The sequence below is a fragment of the Helianthus annuus genome, chromosome 6, assembly GCF_002127325.2.
Source record: "Helianthus annuus cultivar XRQ/B chromosome 6, HanXRQr2.0-SUNRISE, whole genome shotgun sequence".
Classification (NCBI taxonomy): Eukaryota; Viridiplantae; Streptophyta; class Magnoliopsida; order Asterales; family Asteraceae; genus Helianthus; species Helianthus annuus.
This window is the reverse complement of record NC_035438.2, coordinates 9,188,381-9,205,976: the sequence shown is the minus strand read 5'-3', so window position 1 is coordinate 9,205,976 and position 17,596 is coordinate 9,188,381. Positions and strand designations below refer to the sequence as shown.

At 36.1% G+C, this 17,596-nt stretch overlaps 1 protein-coding gene and 2 long non-coding RNA genes across 8 annotated transcripts; 1 reads left to right on the top strand and 2 right to left on the bottom strand.

Moving 5' to 3' along the window:
* Window positions 1-230: 230 nt before the first annotated feature.
* LOC110863727 lies at window positions 231-2,922 on the bottom strand. 2 transcript variants are annotated; one of them, XR_002549322.1, is made up of 3 exons: window positions 2,797-2,922; window positions 1,730-1,807; window positions 231-451 (listed from the first exon to the last, which is right to left on the bottom strand). It is a non-coding gene; the product is annotated as an uncharacterized LOC110863727 (long non-coding RNA). The 2 variants fall into 2 exon arrangements; XR_002549321.1 differs by having other exon boundaries at window positions 1,730-1,802.
* Window positions 2,923-5,787: 2,865 nt separating this feature from the next.
* Window positions 5,788-8,521, bottom strand: LOC110863728. 2 transcript variants are annotated; one of them, XR_002549324.2, is made up of 3 exons: window positions 8,354-8,521; window positions 7,286-7,363; window positions 5,788-6,008 (listed from the first exon to the last, which is right to left on the bottom strand). It is a non-coding gene; the product is annotated as an uncharacterized LOC110863728 (long non-coding RNA). The 2 variants fall into 2 exon arrangements; XR_002549323.2 differs by having other exon boundaries at window positions 7,286-7,358; window positions 8,354-8,515.
* Window positions 8,522-9,749: 1,228 nt separating this feature from the next.
* On the top strand, window positions 9,750-17,319 carry LOC110864588 (COP9 signalosome complex subunit 7). 4 transcript variants are annotated; one of them, XM_022113691.2, is made up of 9 exons: window positions 9,750-10,167; window positions 12,274-12,349; window positions 12,696-12,784; window positions 13,809-13,895; window positions 14,001-14,045; window positions 14,117-14,187; window positions 14,265-14,403; window positions 15,305-15,410; window positions 17,000-17,319. In XM_022113691.2, the coding sequence occupies exons 1-8, from the start codon at window positions 10,009-10,011 to the stop codon at window positions 15,374-15,376; spliced, it is 738 nt and encodes a 245-aa protein (XP_021969383.1). In that variant the 5' UTR covers window positions 9,750-10,008; the 3' UTR covers window positions 15,377-15,410; window positions 17,000-17,319. The 4 variants fall into 4 exon arrangements, with proteins under 4 accessions (XP_021969383.1, XP_021969384.1, XP_021969382.1 ...); XM_022113690.2 differs by having other exon boundaries at window positions 9,751-10,167; window positions 15,302-15,410; XM_022113689.2 differs by having other exon boundaries at window positions 9,753-10,167; window positions 15,322-15,410.
* The last annotated feature ends 277 nt before the right edge of the window (window positions 17,320-17,596 follow it).

Below are 17,596 nucleotides of genomic sequence, written 5' to 3'. Positions count from 1 at the left end.
ATGCAACTTCTCAACATTTTGACTTCTTACCTGCAACATGCATCCATGGTTCATTCCTTGGTGTTCCTAAATGAAAGGAATCTTCACCAACACCATTAGGGGTGTTAAAAAAAATCTGAATCCGAAAATCCGTATTCGAAATTTCGGATATCCGAAAACCTGATACGAATTTTCGGATTTGGATATGTGTAAGACCCTAACACGTTTAACCTTAAAACGACGCAGCGGAATTACGAACCTTAAAATTTATTTCTTTGGTAACGACATTACTTACATGACGGTTCAAGTTACAAATTGTCAAACGTTTCATAAAAAGTAATCGCAACATTCGTACTCAATTTTAAGACTTCAAGGCAATACATAACCTAACTATGTGACCGCACTTTCCGTACAATCCTTGCTCTTGACTTGATCGCTACTCCTCTTGATGATAATCTGTGATGCGTACAACCTGCACCCACCATATACATTCGCAGCATTAGCATACATCATATACAAACAAGGTTCATAATCATGTAGTCTCGTTACGTTCTATCCACGTATACTTTCCATCCGTTATCTTTCTAGATTTAAACGGTTAATAACGTCAATGCTTAAATGTATTGAAACCATGTATACAATACGTACATATCTACGAACATACATACATACACGTATACATACCTGCATACCTACCTACATACCCACTCACATATATACATTCCTAGACGCGATTGCCTATGGATTCCCTTTACTAATCAAGTAAGTAATTCCATACTTATACTTACAAATACCTCTATACTTATTTCGTTCCATTTTAAGCTTGCGTACATGCTCATTGCATCTCATAAACACTCTATAACAAACAAGCAAAACAGGAAAATCGGATAAGGAGGGGCCGCCGGGTGAAGGGGTACCGTCGCCGACGGTCTCTGCATTGTGCATAAGTTAAAAGGTGTTCTGTTGAACTCCTCTTATGTTAAGATGTGTTTCTTTTGCACTCCTCTTAAGTTAAGATGTGTTTCTTTTGCACTCCTCTTAAGTTAAGAGGTGTTTCTTGCTGCAGATTCGTTTCGTCGTCCGAAAACGCTAAAACTTGCGTAGCTTTTAAACCGTTTACCCGTTTAACCTCCCGTTTCTTCCTACATGCTTGTAAATTCACATTCTATGATAAGGACTTGGAATCCCATATCCGATTTAAGGAAATTCCTATCTTACGCGCTTTCGGCTTATTAGTCATTTTCTATTTATTCGACCCGTTCATGTTTTCATCAAACCACTCATTTGTTCTAACCCGAATCATACACAAACATTATAGCCATAATATTTTTACCTTATCCGGAGTTCCGCACTTGGGGTTTACGCACCCGACACCCGGTATTCATTAAACTCATACGTTTCATTCAAATCTACGAATCTAACTTTGTTACTAAAATTTCCACTTACATAGTTGTTTATTTATTAAAACAAACTCACATCCGATTCTTTTGACTATTAAACCGCATCTCCGATTCCCGGATTGCGTACTTATAAGCAATTCTACCCATTAACCGGTTATAGTACCGGTGTAGCCATTTCTTATGCAACATTTCAATATAATCATAAGACCTTATTTTGACCCATTGGTCTACTTAGCGAAATTCACCGATTTCATACAATCTAATCCACATTTAACTTTAAACATCATGTTTTATTAGTTAAAACGCTACATTACTTAAACAACTAAGAAGTGAATACGGAAATCACTTACCTTTTTGCGTCCTTTCCCTTGCCTCCTTTTGACCCGTTTGCCTTTCTTGCTTGAGTCCATTTCCACATGATCCCTATGCTTTCACATCACACAATCACATTCTTGTTAGTATGCATGATTGTACGCTTAAATGATCATGTCAAATGCATGGTTCACGTTTGACTTCCAAAAGTCAACGACCCATCTTATGGACTTTCGACTTAACCCCATATATCCGTGTCATCACATTAAGCTATAACAATGGCATTATATACACTTCATATCCATGATGTAATATGCTTACAACCACATGATCAATCCATTACATACACACCCATACATAATATCAACACTACATATAATAAAGCTTTCGGGATCCCATAAAAGACGGCCATATTTGGGATACACAACCAACATGATTTTACCATCCTTACTTGCTATACATTAACGCCAATTTCATTTCGTAATCTCAACTAAACCACCGACTAAACACATAATGTGTACCATACAATGTGAGTGAACAATGAAAGATACTAGTGCACATTTCTACCCAAACAAGACATCAATAAAACCTCCACATGGATTCAATCTTACACATGTTCCTTATATAAGTTTACTAACAATTTAATCATTTACACATTGTATGTATGTTCATACACTACTTGCATACATTTTCATCTATTAATCTCACCTAGGCATTTCATCAAACACTTGGTGTGCATGCCACAATTTATGCATAATGTACAAGTGTTTCATGCTTTACTTCCTAATTCATGCTTTACTTCATCAATTAACATAAAAACATCAACAAATTCATATCACATCCAATCTACCTAACAAGAACGCATCACATGCAACATAGCACAACAAGATTTGAACAAGGATTGGACATAGGTGACACACCCATGTCGCCATCTTCACCACAAGAAGTGGGTTTCACCTCCAAACATCAAATTAACCCAAACCATGCATAATCCACATTCTATATGATGATTCTAACACATACTCATACTAAATTTCATACGAGTTTGCGATTTACAACATAACCCACTTCATACATAATCACCAACCTAGGTTTTAAGACATACCTTATGATCCCCTTGTGAAGGTGATCATTAATCCATGCTCGGTTATGAATTTAAGCTTCATCTTGCCTTTCAATTTGATGAAATGGATGGAAGTTAGGGTTTTGAGCTCATGGAGCTCCTGCTCTATCTAGAACACACGCGAAGTGTGTGTTTGTGTGTGTTAAAATTTCATAAATAAAACCCATGTTTCCATCTTAACGGTTTTGGTCCCTTAAATTTCGTTTTGATTACATATGGGACTAAAACTCACCATCTTGTTACTTATATACATGACACCACTAGGCTAATTTATTCCTAGTTATTTTTGTTTATGGGTTCACTTTTACTACTAACGGTACTTTACCCATTCCTTTATCTTAACCGGGTTCTAAATTACCAAACCCGTTTTTGGGGTGTTACAAGTCTACCCCCCTTAAATGAGGTTTCGTCCCCGAAACCTTTCTCATTTCCATTAACACTAATTACCTTTCCCTTCCGCCCCATCAACATGACTATGAGCCCATCTAATGACGACCTTCTATCATCAAGGACCCGTCCCAGAGTTCTTATTAGTGTCACCTTCTCTAGCTGACGCTAGTTTCTAACGCACTTCATAGCTAGCGGTTTATTCATCATTCCAATACTCGTATATCACGCACAATATACCATTTTGTTTGCTTGAAACAATTCCAACATCCCATTAATAACATTCCTATTATTTTCATCAACCATACGATCCAAATTCGTAATTTATACATACACATCTATGTTTAATTTCGACAGGTACATCATAATACTAAGTAACTATCCATTCTCGATTCATAAATATTCATATAATTGACTTCTTTCTAACAAGTCCATACTTTTCATACTTTACTTTTACATAACATTCTCATTTCCTTGGCCCATTTGTAGTGGGTCAATATACATACTTCTTCACACTTATTATCGTACCTACATTCGTGTGATCCGTTATAACAGATCTAATGCCTTCATCCCACCTCTTAGATTATATTCTATACATATATCATATAACATTTAGTTCTTGTTTTGTTATCGCAACAAAACTACTATTTCATAGTCACATATACACGCTTAACTCCAAAGTTAACATCATTCTACGTTTCCTATAGTTATTTGTACTATACGTACCCTTACGTTAACTTCAACTCACCTCATTCATTCTACATTACTATTCCTCTCAATTCATGCATTACTTAATTTGCCTAAGCAAGCTATCATGCAGGTTCTTCATACAAGAGTTTAACCAATACTCGAAATTTTCTCTCAAAACTCTTAAGATCTAGTTCTTAGTGACATAGTTCTCTTCTTACGTCAACTATTAAAAGTCAAACATTCCATACCTATTCCATCATTCATCTTGTAAGTCGCTTTCAATTTTACAAATCTATATCTATCCGGTATGAGTTAAAACATTATACTTACCTCGATTTTATTTCATACTTCAGCGGTCCGTAAACCAGAGCGATCCGTTCCTTCACGAGTACTAACCGTACCACGCCAGCTTTCATTCATCATTGTAATGGGCTTCCACTTGTGCATAATATTTCACCAATTCGATTGGTTTGATCACATTCAGAATTCTACCATTAACATCTACAAAATCAGTGGTTAGCACCTTTCATTCAAACATTCATTATACTAGGTGATTACTCACCCATAATCCTTTTACATCTTCCTACATACATGCTATAACACATCTCACATTTCATTCCTTACATGCAATTCTTTTATTCTGGTTACTTATTTTGTCGATCTTTGCAGTTTGACTTTTCAAGGTCAAACCGACATTTCTTACTTATCGTAGATGTATTGAGGTACACATTCGTACTTCTTTCCCTTCATGCCTACTTGCAAAGGCATTCATTACATCAGTTTGGTATTCTTAACAAAACTTACCTTTCTCATTCATACTTAAATTATTGTCCGGGTCGTAGCTCGTTGTTCATTATGACTCCTAAGAGTCGATTACTAACACATCTAACATATAACTTGTTCAAAACTTCTTTGTTTCGTATAAAATTTAGATTTGTGTGCCAATTACGATTATTCTTTTGTTCATTTGCTTTATATATTTACTTATATGACTCGTTTGACGCAACCATGGTCAAACTATCGACGCATCCTGAGGTGGGTTAATTTCATCCTTTTTATGTTTTAAATCCGTCCAGCGAATTCAAGTGTAACATCCATACCCTTCATTCCTTTTATGTTTGAACCCGTCTAGCGGTTTCAAACATATCATTCATACCTTTCATTCCTTACATGTGTTGAATCCGACTTGCGGATTCAAACAGGTCATTCATACTTCATTCCTTTCATGCTTCGAATCCATCTCGCGGATTCTAACACATCATTCATACTTTCCTTCCTAAAAGTCTTACATTTCTATTCACCCTCACGTCCACCTACTACCTAATTCTAACGGACATACCTGTAACAATTATCACGGTCTCACGAACATCATATGTTTCTTGTGTACTGGCCAGGTACACAATCCACATACTAGTTTCGTGTCTTCGTGTAATCGCCACCTTATGTACGAAGAATTAAGTTTCGGCACGTGTAATATTTTCAAAACTTCTTTACCATGTTATTATTATATTTCATTTAAAACTTTCTTTCACTTGCTAGATTATACCATTACGTGCGCCTACACGTTAAATTTACGTACCTGGGTCAATTTGTCTTATTACATGCCTTGATGCCGGTCCTAGACCCCATTCACAGATCATCCTTTCCAAGCAATTATGCTTACCTTACACATAACATACTGTTAGTTTTCTTCGAATACATACTTAAGCACATACTTACCCTTACTTCTACCCTTAGATCTTGATCGAGTCTTGGATTGTACGGTTTCCTTGTCACAAGAGCACACAGGTTTGAGTTCAGGTATTAATCTCCTCATACTTGATTTCACTCAAACCATGGCTCTGATACCAACTTGTAAGACCCTAACACGTTTAACCTTAAAACGACGCAGCGGAATTACGAACCTTAAAATTTATTTCTTTGGTAACGACATTACTTACATGACGATTCAAGTTACAAATTGTCAAACGTTTCATAAAAAGTAATCGCAACATTCGTACTCAATTTTAAGACTTCAAGGCAATACATAACCTAACTATGTGACCGCACTTTCCGTACAATCCTTGCTCTTGACTTGATCGCTACTCCTCTTGATGATAATCTGTGATTCGTACAACCTGCACCCACCATATACATTCGCAACATTAGCATACATCATATACAAACAAGGTTCATAATCATGTAGTCTCGTTACGTTCTATCCACGTATACTTTCCATCCGTTATCTTTCTAGATTTAAACGGTTAATAACGTCAATGCTTAAATGTATTGAAACCATGTATACAATACGTACATATCTACGAACATACATACATACACGTATACATACCTGCATACCTACCTACATACCCACTCACATATATACATTCCTAGACGCGATTGCCTATGGATTCCCTTTACTAATCAAGTAAGTAATTCCATACTTATACTTACAAATACCTCTATACTTATTTCGTTTCGTTTTAAGCTTGCGTACATGCTCATTGCATCTCATAAACACTCTATAACAAACAAGCAAAACAGGAAAATCGGATAAGGAGGGGCCACCGGGTGAAGGGGTACCGTCGCCGACGGTCTCTGCATTGTGCATAAGTTAAAAGGTGTTCTGTTGAACTCCTCTTATGTTAAGATGTGTTTCTTTTGCACTCCTCTTAAGTTAAGATGTGTTTCTTTTGCACTCCTCTTAAGTTAAGAGGTGTTTCTTGCTGCAGATTCGTTTCGTCGTCCGAAAACGCTAAAACTTGCGTAGCTTTTAAATGTTTACCCGTTTAACCTCCCGTTTCTTCCTACATGCTTGTAAATTCACATTCTATGATAAGGACTTGGAATCCCATATCCGATTTAAGGAAATTCCTATCTTACGCGCTTTCGGCTTATTAGTCATTTTCTATTTATTCGACCTGTTCATGTTTTCATCAAACCACTCATTTGTTCTAACCCGAATCATACACAAACATTAAAGCCATAATATTTTTACCTTGTCCGGAGTTCCGCACTTGGGGTTTACGCACCCGACACCCGGTATTCATTAAACTCATACGTTTCATTCAAATCTACGAATCTAACTTTGTTACTAAAATTTCCACTTACATAGTTGTTTATTTATTAAAACAAACTCACATCCGATTCTTTTGACTATTAAACCGCATCTCCGATTCCCGGATTGCGTACTTATAAGCAATTCTACCCATTAACCGGTTATAGTACCGGTGTAGCCATTTCTTATGCAACATTTCAATATAATCATAAGACCTTATTTTGACCCATTGGTCTACTTAGCGAAATTCACCGATTTCATACAATATAATCCACATTTAACTTTAAACATCATGTTTTATTAGTTAAAACGCTACATTACTTAAACAACTAAGAAGTGATTACGGAAATCACTTACCTTTTTGCGTCCTTTCCCTTGCCTCCTTTTGACCCGTTTGCCTTTCTTGCTTGAGTCCATTTCCACATGATCCCTATGCTTTCACATCACACAATCACATTCTTGTTAGTATGCATGATTGTACGCTTAAATGATCATGTCAAATGCATGGTTCACGTTTGACTTCCAAAAGTCAACGACCCATCTTATGGACTTTCGACTTAACCCCATATATCCGTGTCATCACATTAAGCTATAACAATGACATTATATACACTTCATATCCATGATGTAATATGCTTACAACCACATGATCATTCCATTACATACACACCCATACATAATATCAACACTACATATAATAAAGCTTTCGGGATCCCATAAAAGACGGCCATATTTGGGATACACAACCAACATGATTTTACCATCCTTACTTGCTATACATTAACGCCAATTTCATTTCATAATCTCAACTAAACCACCGACTAAACACATAATGTGTACCATACAATGTGAGTGAACAATGAAAGATACTAGTGCACATTTCTACCCAAACAAGACATCAATAAAACCTCCACATGGATTCAATCTTACACATGTTCCTTATATAAGTTTACTAACAATTTAATCATTTACACATTGTATGTATGTTCATACACTACTTGCATACATTTTCATCTATTAATCTCACCTAGGCATTTCATCAAACACTTGGTGTGCATGCCACAATTTATGCATAATGTACAAGTGTTTCATGCTTTACTTCCTAATTCATGCTTTCATTCATCAATTAACACAAAAACATCAACAAATTCATATCACATCCAATCTACCTAACAAGAACGCATCACATGCAACATAGCACAACAAGATTTGAACAAGGATTGGACATGGGTGACACACCCATGTCGCCATCTTCACCACAAGAAGTGGGTTTCACCTCCAAACATCAAATTAACCCAAACCATGCATAATCCACATACTATATGATGATTCTAACACATACTCATACTAAATTTCATACGACTTTTGCGATTTACAACATAACCCACTTCATACATAATCACTAATCTAGGTTTTAAGACATACCTTATGATCCCCTTGTGAAGGTGATCATTAATCCATGCTCGGTTATGAATTTAAGCTTCATCTTGCCTTTCAATTTGATGAAATGGATGGAAGTTAGGGTTTTGAGCTCATGGAGCTCCTGCTCGATCTAGAACACACGCGAAGTGTGTGTTTGTGTGTGTTAAACTTTCATAAATAAAACCCATGTTTCCATCTTAACGGTTTTGGTCCCTTAAATTTCGTTTTGATTACATATGGGACTAAAACTCACCATCTTGTTACTTATATACATGACACCACTAGGCTAATTTATTCCTAGTTATTTTTGTTTATGGGTTCACTTTTACTACTAACGGTACTTTACCCATTCCTTTATCTTAACCGGGTTCTAAATTACCAAACCCGTTTTTGGGGTGTTACAATATGAATTTAAAAAATTTCGAATCATCCGATCATCCGATATCCGAAAACTAATTATTTTTTATAAATATATATAGTATATGAACATTATATTTAGTTTGAATTATTGTAAAAAATAGTAAATAATCGGAATCGAATGTGAATTTATGATTGTTTTTAGTTTTAATTGTCGGAAATTTGGAAAATCGAATATAGGTTTAGTTTTAATCTATGCACGAAACGGATTTTTTGATTTTTTTTTTTGTAAATTCAGATATCCGTTTGGATATCCGAATTCGTATCCGAAATTTCGGATATCTGAAAACTGGATATCCGAAAATTCGGATACGGATTCGGATATCAATATTCGCTATCCTAAATTTTCGGATATCCGATTTTCGGATATCCAAAAATCGGATAATTTGATCTTGAACACCCCTAAGCACCATGTACAGATAAACATGAAAAAAACTCTGCTCGAAAAAAACCTCGGATGGAAATGAGCTGGTTCGGCTTAGGTCGATTTGTAAAAATAATACAAATAGATACAGGTGTAGTTTTTATTATTCTTTGTTTTTCTATGTTATCAATGTTTTAAAAAATTATAAAAATATTAACGAGCTGAGCTCAAGCTCGACTTTTCAACCTGATAAAATAAACGAGCTGAGCCGACTCGTTTATGTTCGAGCTCGAGCTCAACCTGGCTCGGCTAGACTATAACCCTAGTAATATTCGACCCTTCGACCCTCCCTAAGGGCCAACATCCTCATTGGTCACGATCGGTTCCCCACAGACCACCACTTTGAGTTTGGTTGTAACACCATTGTTACATCCCAAACACCATAACTCACTCCAAAATATAACTTTTTTGTGGTTTATTTTTTTTTTTTATCATGAGGAACCAAATACCGTCTGAACAATTTTCGGTTGCAGTAGCGGTAGCGGTAGCGGTATTCGGTTTTTATGTATCCGGCAAATTTTTTGTTGAAATAGAAGTTGTATCTAATATTTTTTTGTATCTTAACTCTTAAGCTATAAGCTATAGCGAGTGACACCGGCACCACTCACAAACACAAATCTTGTGTAATGAACTAGTAGATCTGTAGATGCAGTAGAAGAGTAAAATTCCAATGAACACCGAAACACTTTCTCCAATCCCTCAAAATCCCTGATTCTGATTTCAAACCCTAATTTTAAAACTCCAAGATCTACCCAAAAGTTCCATTAATCTGATCATCAGTCCACTGCAAGTTGTATGATCCTAGAAGTTGATCATCATGGACATCGAGCAAAAGCAAGAAGAACTGATCCAACACTTCGTGAATCAAGCATCCAATTCCAAGGGTTCTTCACTCGCCAACGTCATCGGTGACGCCACTTCACATCCTTCACTCTTTGCTTTCTCCGAGATTCTTTCCGTACCTAACGTTATTCAGGTCCGAATTCTTCGTTTCTTATATAACTTGTGTCAACTTTATATATTAGTTTAGGGTTTTGGTTGATTGATAGTTTTTCTTATAACCTGTATGATAGGGATTTAAACATTGTGTTGGATGATTATGGATCAATATTTGAAACTCTTTGATTGATGATTTTGTAATAGAACTTATAATTTTCTATATCATAATGAATTAGAAGAGGGGTGCAGGGTGCTACCCCTGTTAGGATCAATCGAGTAACGAACACAAACAAACAGAAAAACAGTAAATGAACACGAGAGATTTTATTAGGGCTGGCAATTTCAGACACGGACACGAAAACACGCATTTACATATTTCGTGTTCGTGTCTTAACAAGTCGTGTCTGACACGGTATGCCAGCCCTAGACTTCACACACCACCCCTCCAGGGCGAGTTCGTGTCTTAACCTTGGTTTAGAAAAGCGCGCCTAGGCACGAGGCGACCTAAGGCGCAAACCAAAACGCCTTGTGTGACACAAGGCGCAGCGCAGAGTGTACAAAAGGCACAGGTGAGGCGCGCTTTTTAGGCTAAAATTTAACCTGAGGCTCAGGTGAGGTGCGCGCCTTTTGTACATGGGTTGTTTCTGTGCAGCTGAGTGATGTACAACAGGTTTTTTATGCTGTACATTTATGTTTTTTTTTTTCATTTTAAAACATATATAAAGCTTAATTATAGCTAAATCATAGGCAGGGGATGCTAAAAACCTATGGGATATGTAAAATAATTTATATAATCACTTTGCGCCTTGCGTACGGAAAGCTCACCGCTTTTGCGCTTTGCGCCTCGGTTTTAGACCTCGTCGCTTTTGTGCGCTTCCTGCTTTTTTAAACCAAGGTCTTAACAGGTCGTGTTCGTGTAACCTGTTTATTATCAGGTTCGTGTTTGTGTTTAGAAAAACTGACACGATTTCAAGAGGATTTGCGGCATGTCAAGCCCTGGTAAGGTTCTTCGCTTTGCATCGAATTAAACCACATGCTCCACCGCTTGTGCGGGCCCCCGTCAATTCCTTTGAGTTTCATTCTTGTGAACGTACTCCCCAGGCGGGATACTTAACGCGTTAGCTACAGCATTGCACGGGTCGATACGCACAACGCCTAGTATCCATCGTTTACGGCTAGGACTACTGGGGTATCTAATCCCATTCGCTCCCCTAGCTTTCGTCTCTCAGTGTCAGTGTCGGCCCAGCAGAGTGCTTTCGCCGTTGGTGTTCTTTCCGATCTCTGCGCATTTCACGCTCCACCGAGATTTTGTGTTGTGATCGTGTGTACCTGTTTGTTGTCCGTGTCTTAACAGGTCGTGTCTGACTTGATATGCCAGCCCTAGATTTTATGGCCGCGGTGTGAAACCTACATCCATGGGGGCAACTAGGGTTTTTGTATTATTGAGTGATAAATGATAATACAGTACATGAGATATATTTATGGACTAGAATTAGGGTTAATCCTTTAGTGAACAATTTAACTATGATTTTATTATTAGTGTTAAGATAAGTTTATGGAGAACCTTTCTGCTACTGTACCAGCATATGAATTTACTGTCATAGGTGAAAACAGATGTCATATGTCTCGTACGAAAACTAGAATTCTTTTTGCGTCATATATGGTGCATGAGTGATGGTGAAATACATGTTTCTAGATGTTCTGATTCTCGGACAAATAGTGGATACATTGCTAACAAATGAAAGCCTTATTGTGGTTTGATTATGCGCTTCTGTGATTGTGGCATGATGACATCTGGTTCTGGACTTGTGGCAATGTTTTCAATGATTTTTATATACTTGCAAACTTGTGGTTGGATGAAAGATTTGGTTCTAGCGACACTTCTTGCAGGGTCCAACTAATTATCAGATGTTGATTTTTGTTGCCTTGTTTTATTCTGTCTTTTACTCTAGGGCACAGTCAGTCAAGAGTCAACATTTTATTATATTTATTTAGAAGGAATAATCAGTCTTCACTTTGTTTTTAGATTTACATCTCCCTCATATATTGTAGTTTGATTATAGGCGTCAGTTTACATCATCATTTGATCTCTTTTATGCAAGTGTATCAATTTCTTTTGTTTCTCATGTCTGATTTTATGCAGCTTCAAGGCACAGAACATTCTATTTACCTTGATTTGCTTCGAATGTTTGCTCATGGAACATGGAGTGAATATAAGAGTACGTTTCTCGGTTTTATTTCACTTTTCTTTTTGTAATTTATTTATAATCATTTCACATGGCACTTAAGGATGATCTTCTTCTTTGTATGTCTTTTAATTACAAAACCTCAAGGATTTGAACATATGTTACATGCAAAGAAAGATCGTATATATTTGCTTATAAAATATAGAGCTGCGTGTTGTTGGGGGGGGGGGGGGGGGTCTATCATATGGAGGCTGCATTTTTAGACTATGATGGCTTTATTGACGCATAAAAATGTTTGTTTGTGTATGCTATTCACCTGAATCACTTGTTATGATACATTATCTGATGGGTAAAGTTACTTTATGTCTATGATATGTAGGAAATGCTATTAGTCTTCCACCGTTGGCTCCCGATCAGGTTCTCAAGTTAAAACAACTCACCGTGCTTACGCTAGCTGAGGCAAACAAGGTAACGTATTCTTTCACGTGATTAGTCTTGCTATCAGTAGTGGCAGTGATTTTGTTAACGAGTACAATATAATGAAATCCAATAAATGAATAAGCACAGTTTACAGTTGATTCATCAAAAATTAGTTGGAACCCCAGTTTACAGTTGATCGATGTATTTTTTTGTGTGTCCATTAGGACCAATATGTTAAAGTTTCTCATTGTTGTTGGACTCTCTAAGTTAAAATCCAAATTGGATTAGAAAGGTAGTTTGTGACTCTGTTATAAAGACATGTTTTTCAACTGGTTAACCCATAGTTATCGATAGCGGCCATAGCGACCGCTATCGCGAATAGCGTTGCGAATCGATGGACCTGCGCTATTTGGATCTCGCGGCTGAAAAGAGTGAAAATAGCGACCTCCGGCGATGAATTCCGGCGCCGGCGCTGCTTTTTGGCCGGAAACATGTGAGAAGAAGATGCGACCAGGAGAAGAAGATGCAGAGTAGCAGCGTGTTTAACACTCCTAGGGTTAAATAACTTCCTAGGGTTAAATAACTTTAGGTATTTTAACATTTAACCCCTCTATCTTTCACCAGTTTATATTTAGCCCCTAAAACTTATAACTTTTACATAAAAAGTGTAAAATTAGTTTGTGTATTTAAACGTTTAACCCCCTCTATCTTCACTAGTTTACATTTGGTCCTTAAACTTCTGAATTTATGCATAAAAAGTATAAAATTAACATTATATACATATATAAATTATAAATATCTATATTTTTTATTTTTAAAATTTTCTACTACCTTATCGCTATACATGAAATAGCGAGTGCTATTTCATCGCTATCACTACGTAGCGTATAGGTACCTTGTCGCTATTTGTCGCTATTCGCTATCGATAACTATGGGTTAACCAGTTTTTAGGAAGCTAAAAAAATGATACAATAACAAAGTTTATTTTTCATTTTCTTCTTTTAGAGCTACTTTGCTTTTGTAGTTTTGTTTGTACTTGATTCTTGACTTTCTAGTTTATGGGTCCTTTCAGGTACTCTCATATGACGTGCTGATGCAAGAATTGGATGTTATAAATGTCCGTGAGCTCGAAGATTTCTTGATCGAGTGCATGTATGTGGTAGGTACTTTCCATAACCTCCGCGTGGATTTTATTCAGCTTATTACGCCTTTTAATGGTTTAATTGATCAAATTGGCAATTTATTTATTTTTTCATCTTTATAGGGTATAGTTAGGGGCAAGCTGGATCAGTTGCGAAGATGTTTTCAGGTATAGTTCATTGTCGGTTGCTTATCAGTAAGTTTATGAAGGCTTTATTAATTTTCTTGTCATCATCATAGGTGCAATTTGCAGCCGGGAGGGATCTAAGGCCTGGACAATTGGGGAGTATGATACATACGTTATCAAACTGGTAACGCTTGTCATGTTTTTTTGACTGTTATACGTTACGGTATTAATTTGTCTTGACATATTTTGGGCATTCCATAGGTTAAGTACATCAGATAATTTACTTATTACAATTCAAGATAAGATAAAATGGGCTGACACTATGAGTGAGCTGGACAAGAAGCATAAGAAAGAAGCCGATGAAAGAATGGAAGAAGTGAAAAAGACACTTTCCCTGAAGGTCAGCTGTATTTATATTTTACTATGCAGTTAATATCGCGATGTATCACTGATATATCGATTATCAGTTCCCTAGTGAGATATTGGTGCAAAATATCGGTTAGAATATCGGTACCGATATTATCGGCGATATTAACGGACATATCACCGATTTTCTCGATATCAGTACCTTTCATCTTAGTTATACCATTCGTTTTCCTTCTTATTGCTGCTATTAGTGTTTGAAGTCTTAATTGTTAGTGTTTTGCAAGTTACAAAAGGTTAATTTGTTAAAGGTAGGAAAGTATACTGAACTGTTAGGCTAGGGGCTTTATCACGCCACGTCAGATCCACGTCAATGCCACGTCATGGAATAAAGCCCCTTTAACTTGCATGGTATGGTATAAAGCCCCCTATTAAACAAAATAAAAAAAAAAAAGATTCTATTGGTTGAAAAGATGTGGCCCCCACCTGCACACACCTTTATCCTCCGCTATCACCTTGGCGAACAAACAATGGCGCCCCCTTTTAATTCGCTGGGTATGGACGGTGGCGCCCCTCCGGCGCTATCGGAGGTGAGGTGGCAGGGGTGGCGCCCTCCACACCCTCCGGCCTTGGTGTTAAATTGCTACATATAAAAATTCAGCATGATATTAAATATCCCACCGATTTGGTACCGCAATAACTGATATCTCAAAGACCGATATCCGATCTTTGTGTGTGTTTTTTACACCATTTTCATTTCTATACGTTTGAGAATAATGAGGACCGATTTAACTATACAAAATATATATTCCAACAAAAAAATCATACTCGTGTTGAAGTGTTTCATCAATTCATTGCAAGTCTTGTTTCCATTGGTGGCATGTCCTGTAATTTTGAGCAATATTTGTGTATGCATCTTACTTACGTTGTGGCAGAAGTCACAAACTGTGAGCAGGAAGACATTGACTTCCGAGGGCACGAAGAGATGTTCCCTGAACCTGGTGGAGTGATGGATTATGATGAAGACCGGAGCCGACCTAAGAGGTAGGTCCCACCATCTTATACGCTCATACTTTCATGACTGCCAAGGTCAGCGTTATAAAATTTCTATTGCCCGGGTTCCATTTAAATGTTGTGAGAAGATATGAGTAAGTGATAGCGCAAATATCAACATATCGTATTTACCCTTTCAAAACACTCGAAATGAAAGCTGTTAGCCTGTTACTTATAATCGTCCTTTCATAATAAACGAAGAGAACACTTTGCTGAGATGATTTTTAGTAATAGTGCTATTTGAGTATTTTCTTATTCCTTTATTCAGTGAACTGTTATAACTTATAAGTAGTTGATTTAATGTTATTTAGTTCGAAATGTGTAAATATCTTTTTAGTGTTACGGGAATATAAATATGATACTATGAAAATTTGGGGAATATATGTGTGTGTGTAAATTTTTAAACTTTTAGAAGGATATATATGAAGGGTAAAGTTAACGTACAAAGTGTCTTATCGTACAAAACGTACGAAAGGCATGAAAAAGCCAAAAAAACGCGGTGACATTTTCGTAATTATTTACTCGCAGAGTAATTATCAAAATTACTCTACAAATGATCCTGTAGAGTAATTTTGTAAAGTGACCTGTAGAGTAATTTTGATCTTGTAGAGTAATTTTGTAAAATGTTCTTGTAGGGTAATTTTGATCTTGTAGAGTAATTTTGTAGAGTATCATAATTACTCTACAAATGATCTTGTATGGTAATTTTGATCTTGTAAGGTAATTTTGTAGAGTATCGTAATTACTCTACAAATGATTTTGTAGAGTAATTTTGTATTGTATGTTGTTTGATAAACTTGCGGAGTAATTTTGATACACTTGTAGAGTAATTTTGATGCAGAGTAATTTTGATACACTTGTAGAGTAGTAATTTTGATAATTACCATACAAGATCAAAATTACTCTAAAGTTGTAGAGTAATTTTGATAATTACCCTACAAGATCAAAATTACTCTACAAGATTTTGATAATTAAATTACCCTACAAGATCAAAATTACTCTACAAGATCAAAATTACTCTACAGGACCATTTGTAGAGTAATTTTAAAATTACTCTACAGGACCATTTGTAGAGTAATTTTAAAATTACTAATAATTAGGAAAATGCCACCGCGTTTTTTCAGCAAAACCTTCAATTCGTTCGTTTTGTACGTTAAAGTTATTGTATTTGATCTTTTGTCTATATATGAAATTGCCGCAAATGAAGTTATGAAGTATTAATTTCGCTGTTGAATGGTCATTGTAAGAGGTTACAATTTCATCACATTTACTTATGAATGTGTTGGTTTGGGTCGTTGTTGCTCATACTTGTTGAAAATAGAGTGTGTATGCGTCAACCAAACGCATCCTACCGTCCCATTTTGACCCGGACTAGTAAAATGCCTTGTTTCAATCTGAACCTGCTTTGACCCATGTGACCCAACCTACTTATGTAGCATACTCTAGTCTTTTTGTTCCTTACCCAACCTACTTATATAGCAAACTTAGTCCTTTTGTTGTTCCTTACATTTAATCCCTAACTAACAACTTTTTGGACCATTATATGTGCTTTTTTTTTTTAACATAATATCTTTTTACAGGAGACGACACCCATTGGGCTAGTGAGCGATCAAGCTTATGTGACGGGGATTGTTGCACAGGCTAGCTAGTTTTTTCAATGGGCATTACACGACACGACACACCTGATTTCCTAGAGCGAGAGATGGTTTTATTTTTTGAACTTGCGAGTTAAAAACGACTATGAATTTTAATCTTTGAGGAATCCTTTGCTGGGATGGTTATGGATTGTTTTTGAATATTTTTTGGTGTGGGAATTTAATGTTCCTCAGAAAATGGATCGTCGTATAAACGATCAGGCACTCGTTATATTTATATTATTTAACATTTAAAATTTTAAAAATTGGTTAAATTCAAATTTAAGTCTTGGAATTTAAGAAATATGAGATTTTTTTTAAGTGAGGTTTAATTGTTGGCTTGTTGCTTCTTAAATATGAAGAATAACTTTAAATTTTGAAAATTAAATAAGCGAATAAGATTTTCTAGTAATGTCAAAGTATAAGTGGTTGTTGAAAGGTATTGCCAAAAAAAAGGTAATAATAACAATGACCTACAAATAAGATTTTCTAATAATGTCAAAGTATAAGTAGTTGTTGAAAGGTATTGCCAAAAAAAAAAAG

Bases quoted from the DNA above. Each gene is read 5' to 3' on its own strand.
- LOC110864588 (XM_022113689.2), top strand. From the start codon at position 10,009: ATGGACATCGAGCAAAAGCAAGAAGAACTGATCCAACACTTCGTGAAT. The intron at 14,046-14,116 runs GTATAGTTCATT...TCATCATCATAG, and splicing joins AGTTGCGAAGATGTTTTCAG to GTGCAATTTGCAGCCGGGAG. The intron at 14,188-14,264 runs GTAACGCTTGTC...GGCATTCCATAG, and splicing joins ATACATACGTTATCAAACTG to GTTAAGTACATCAGATAATT.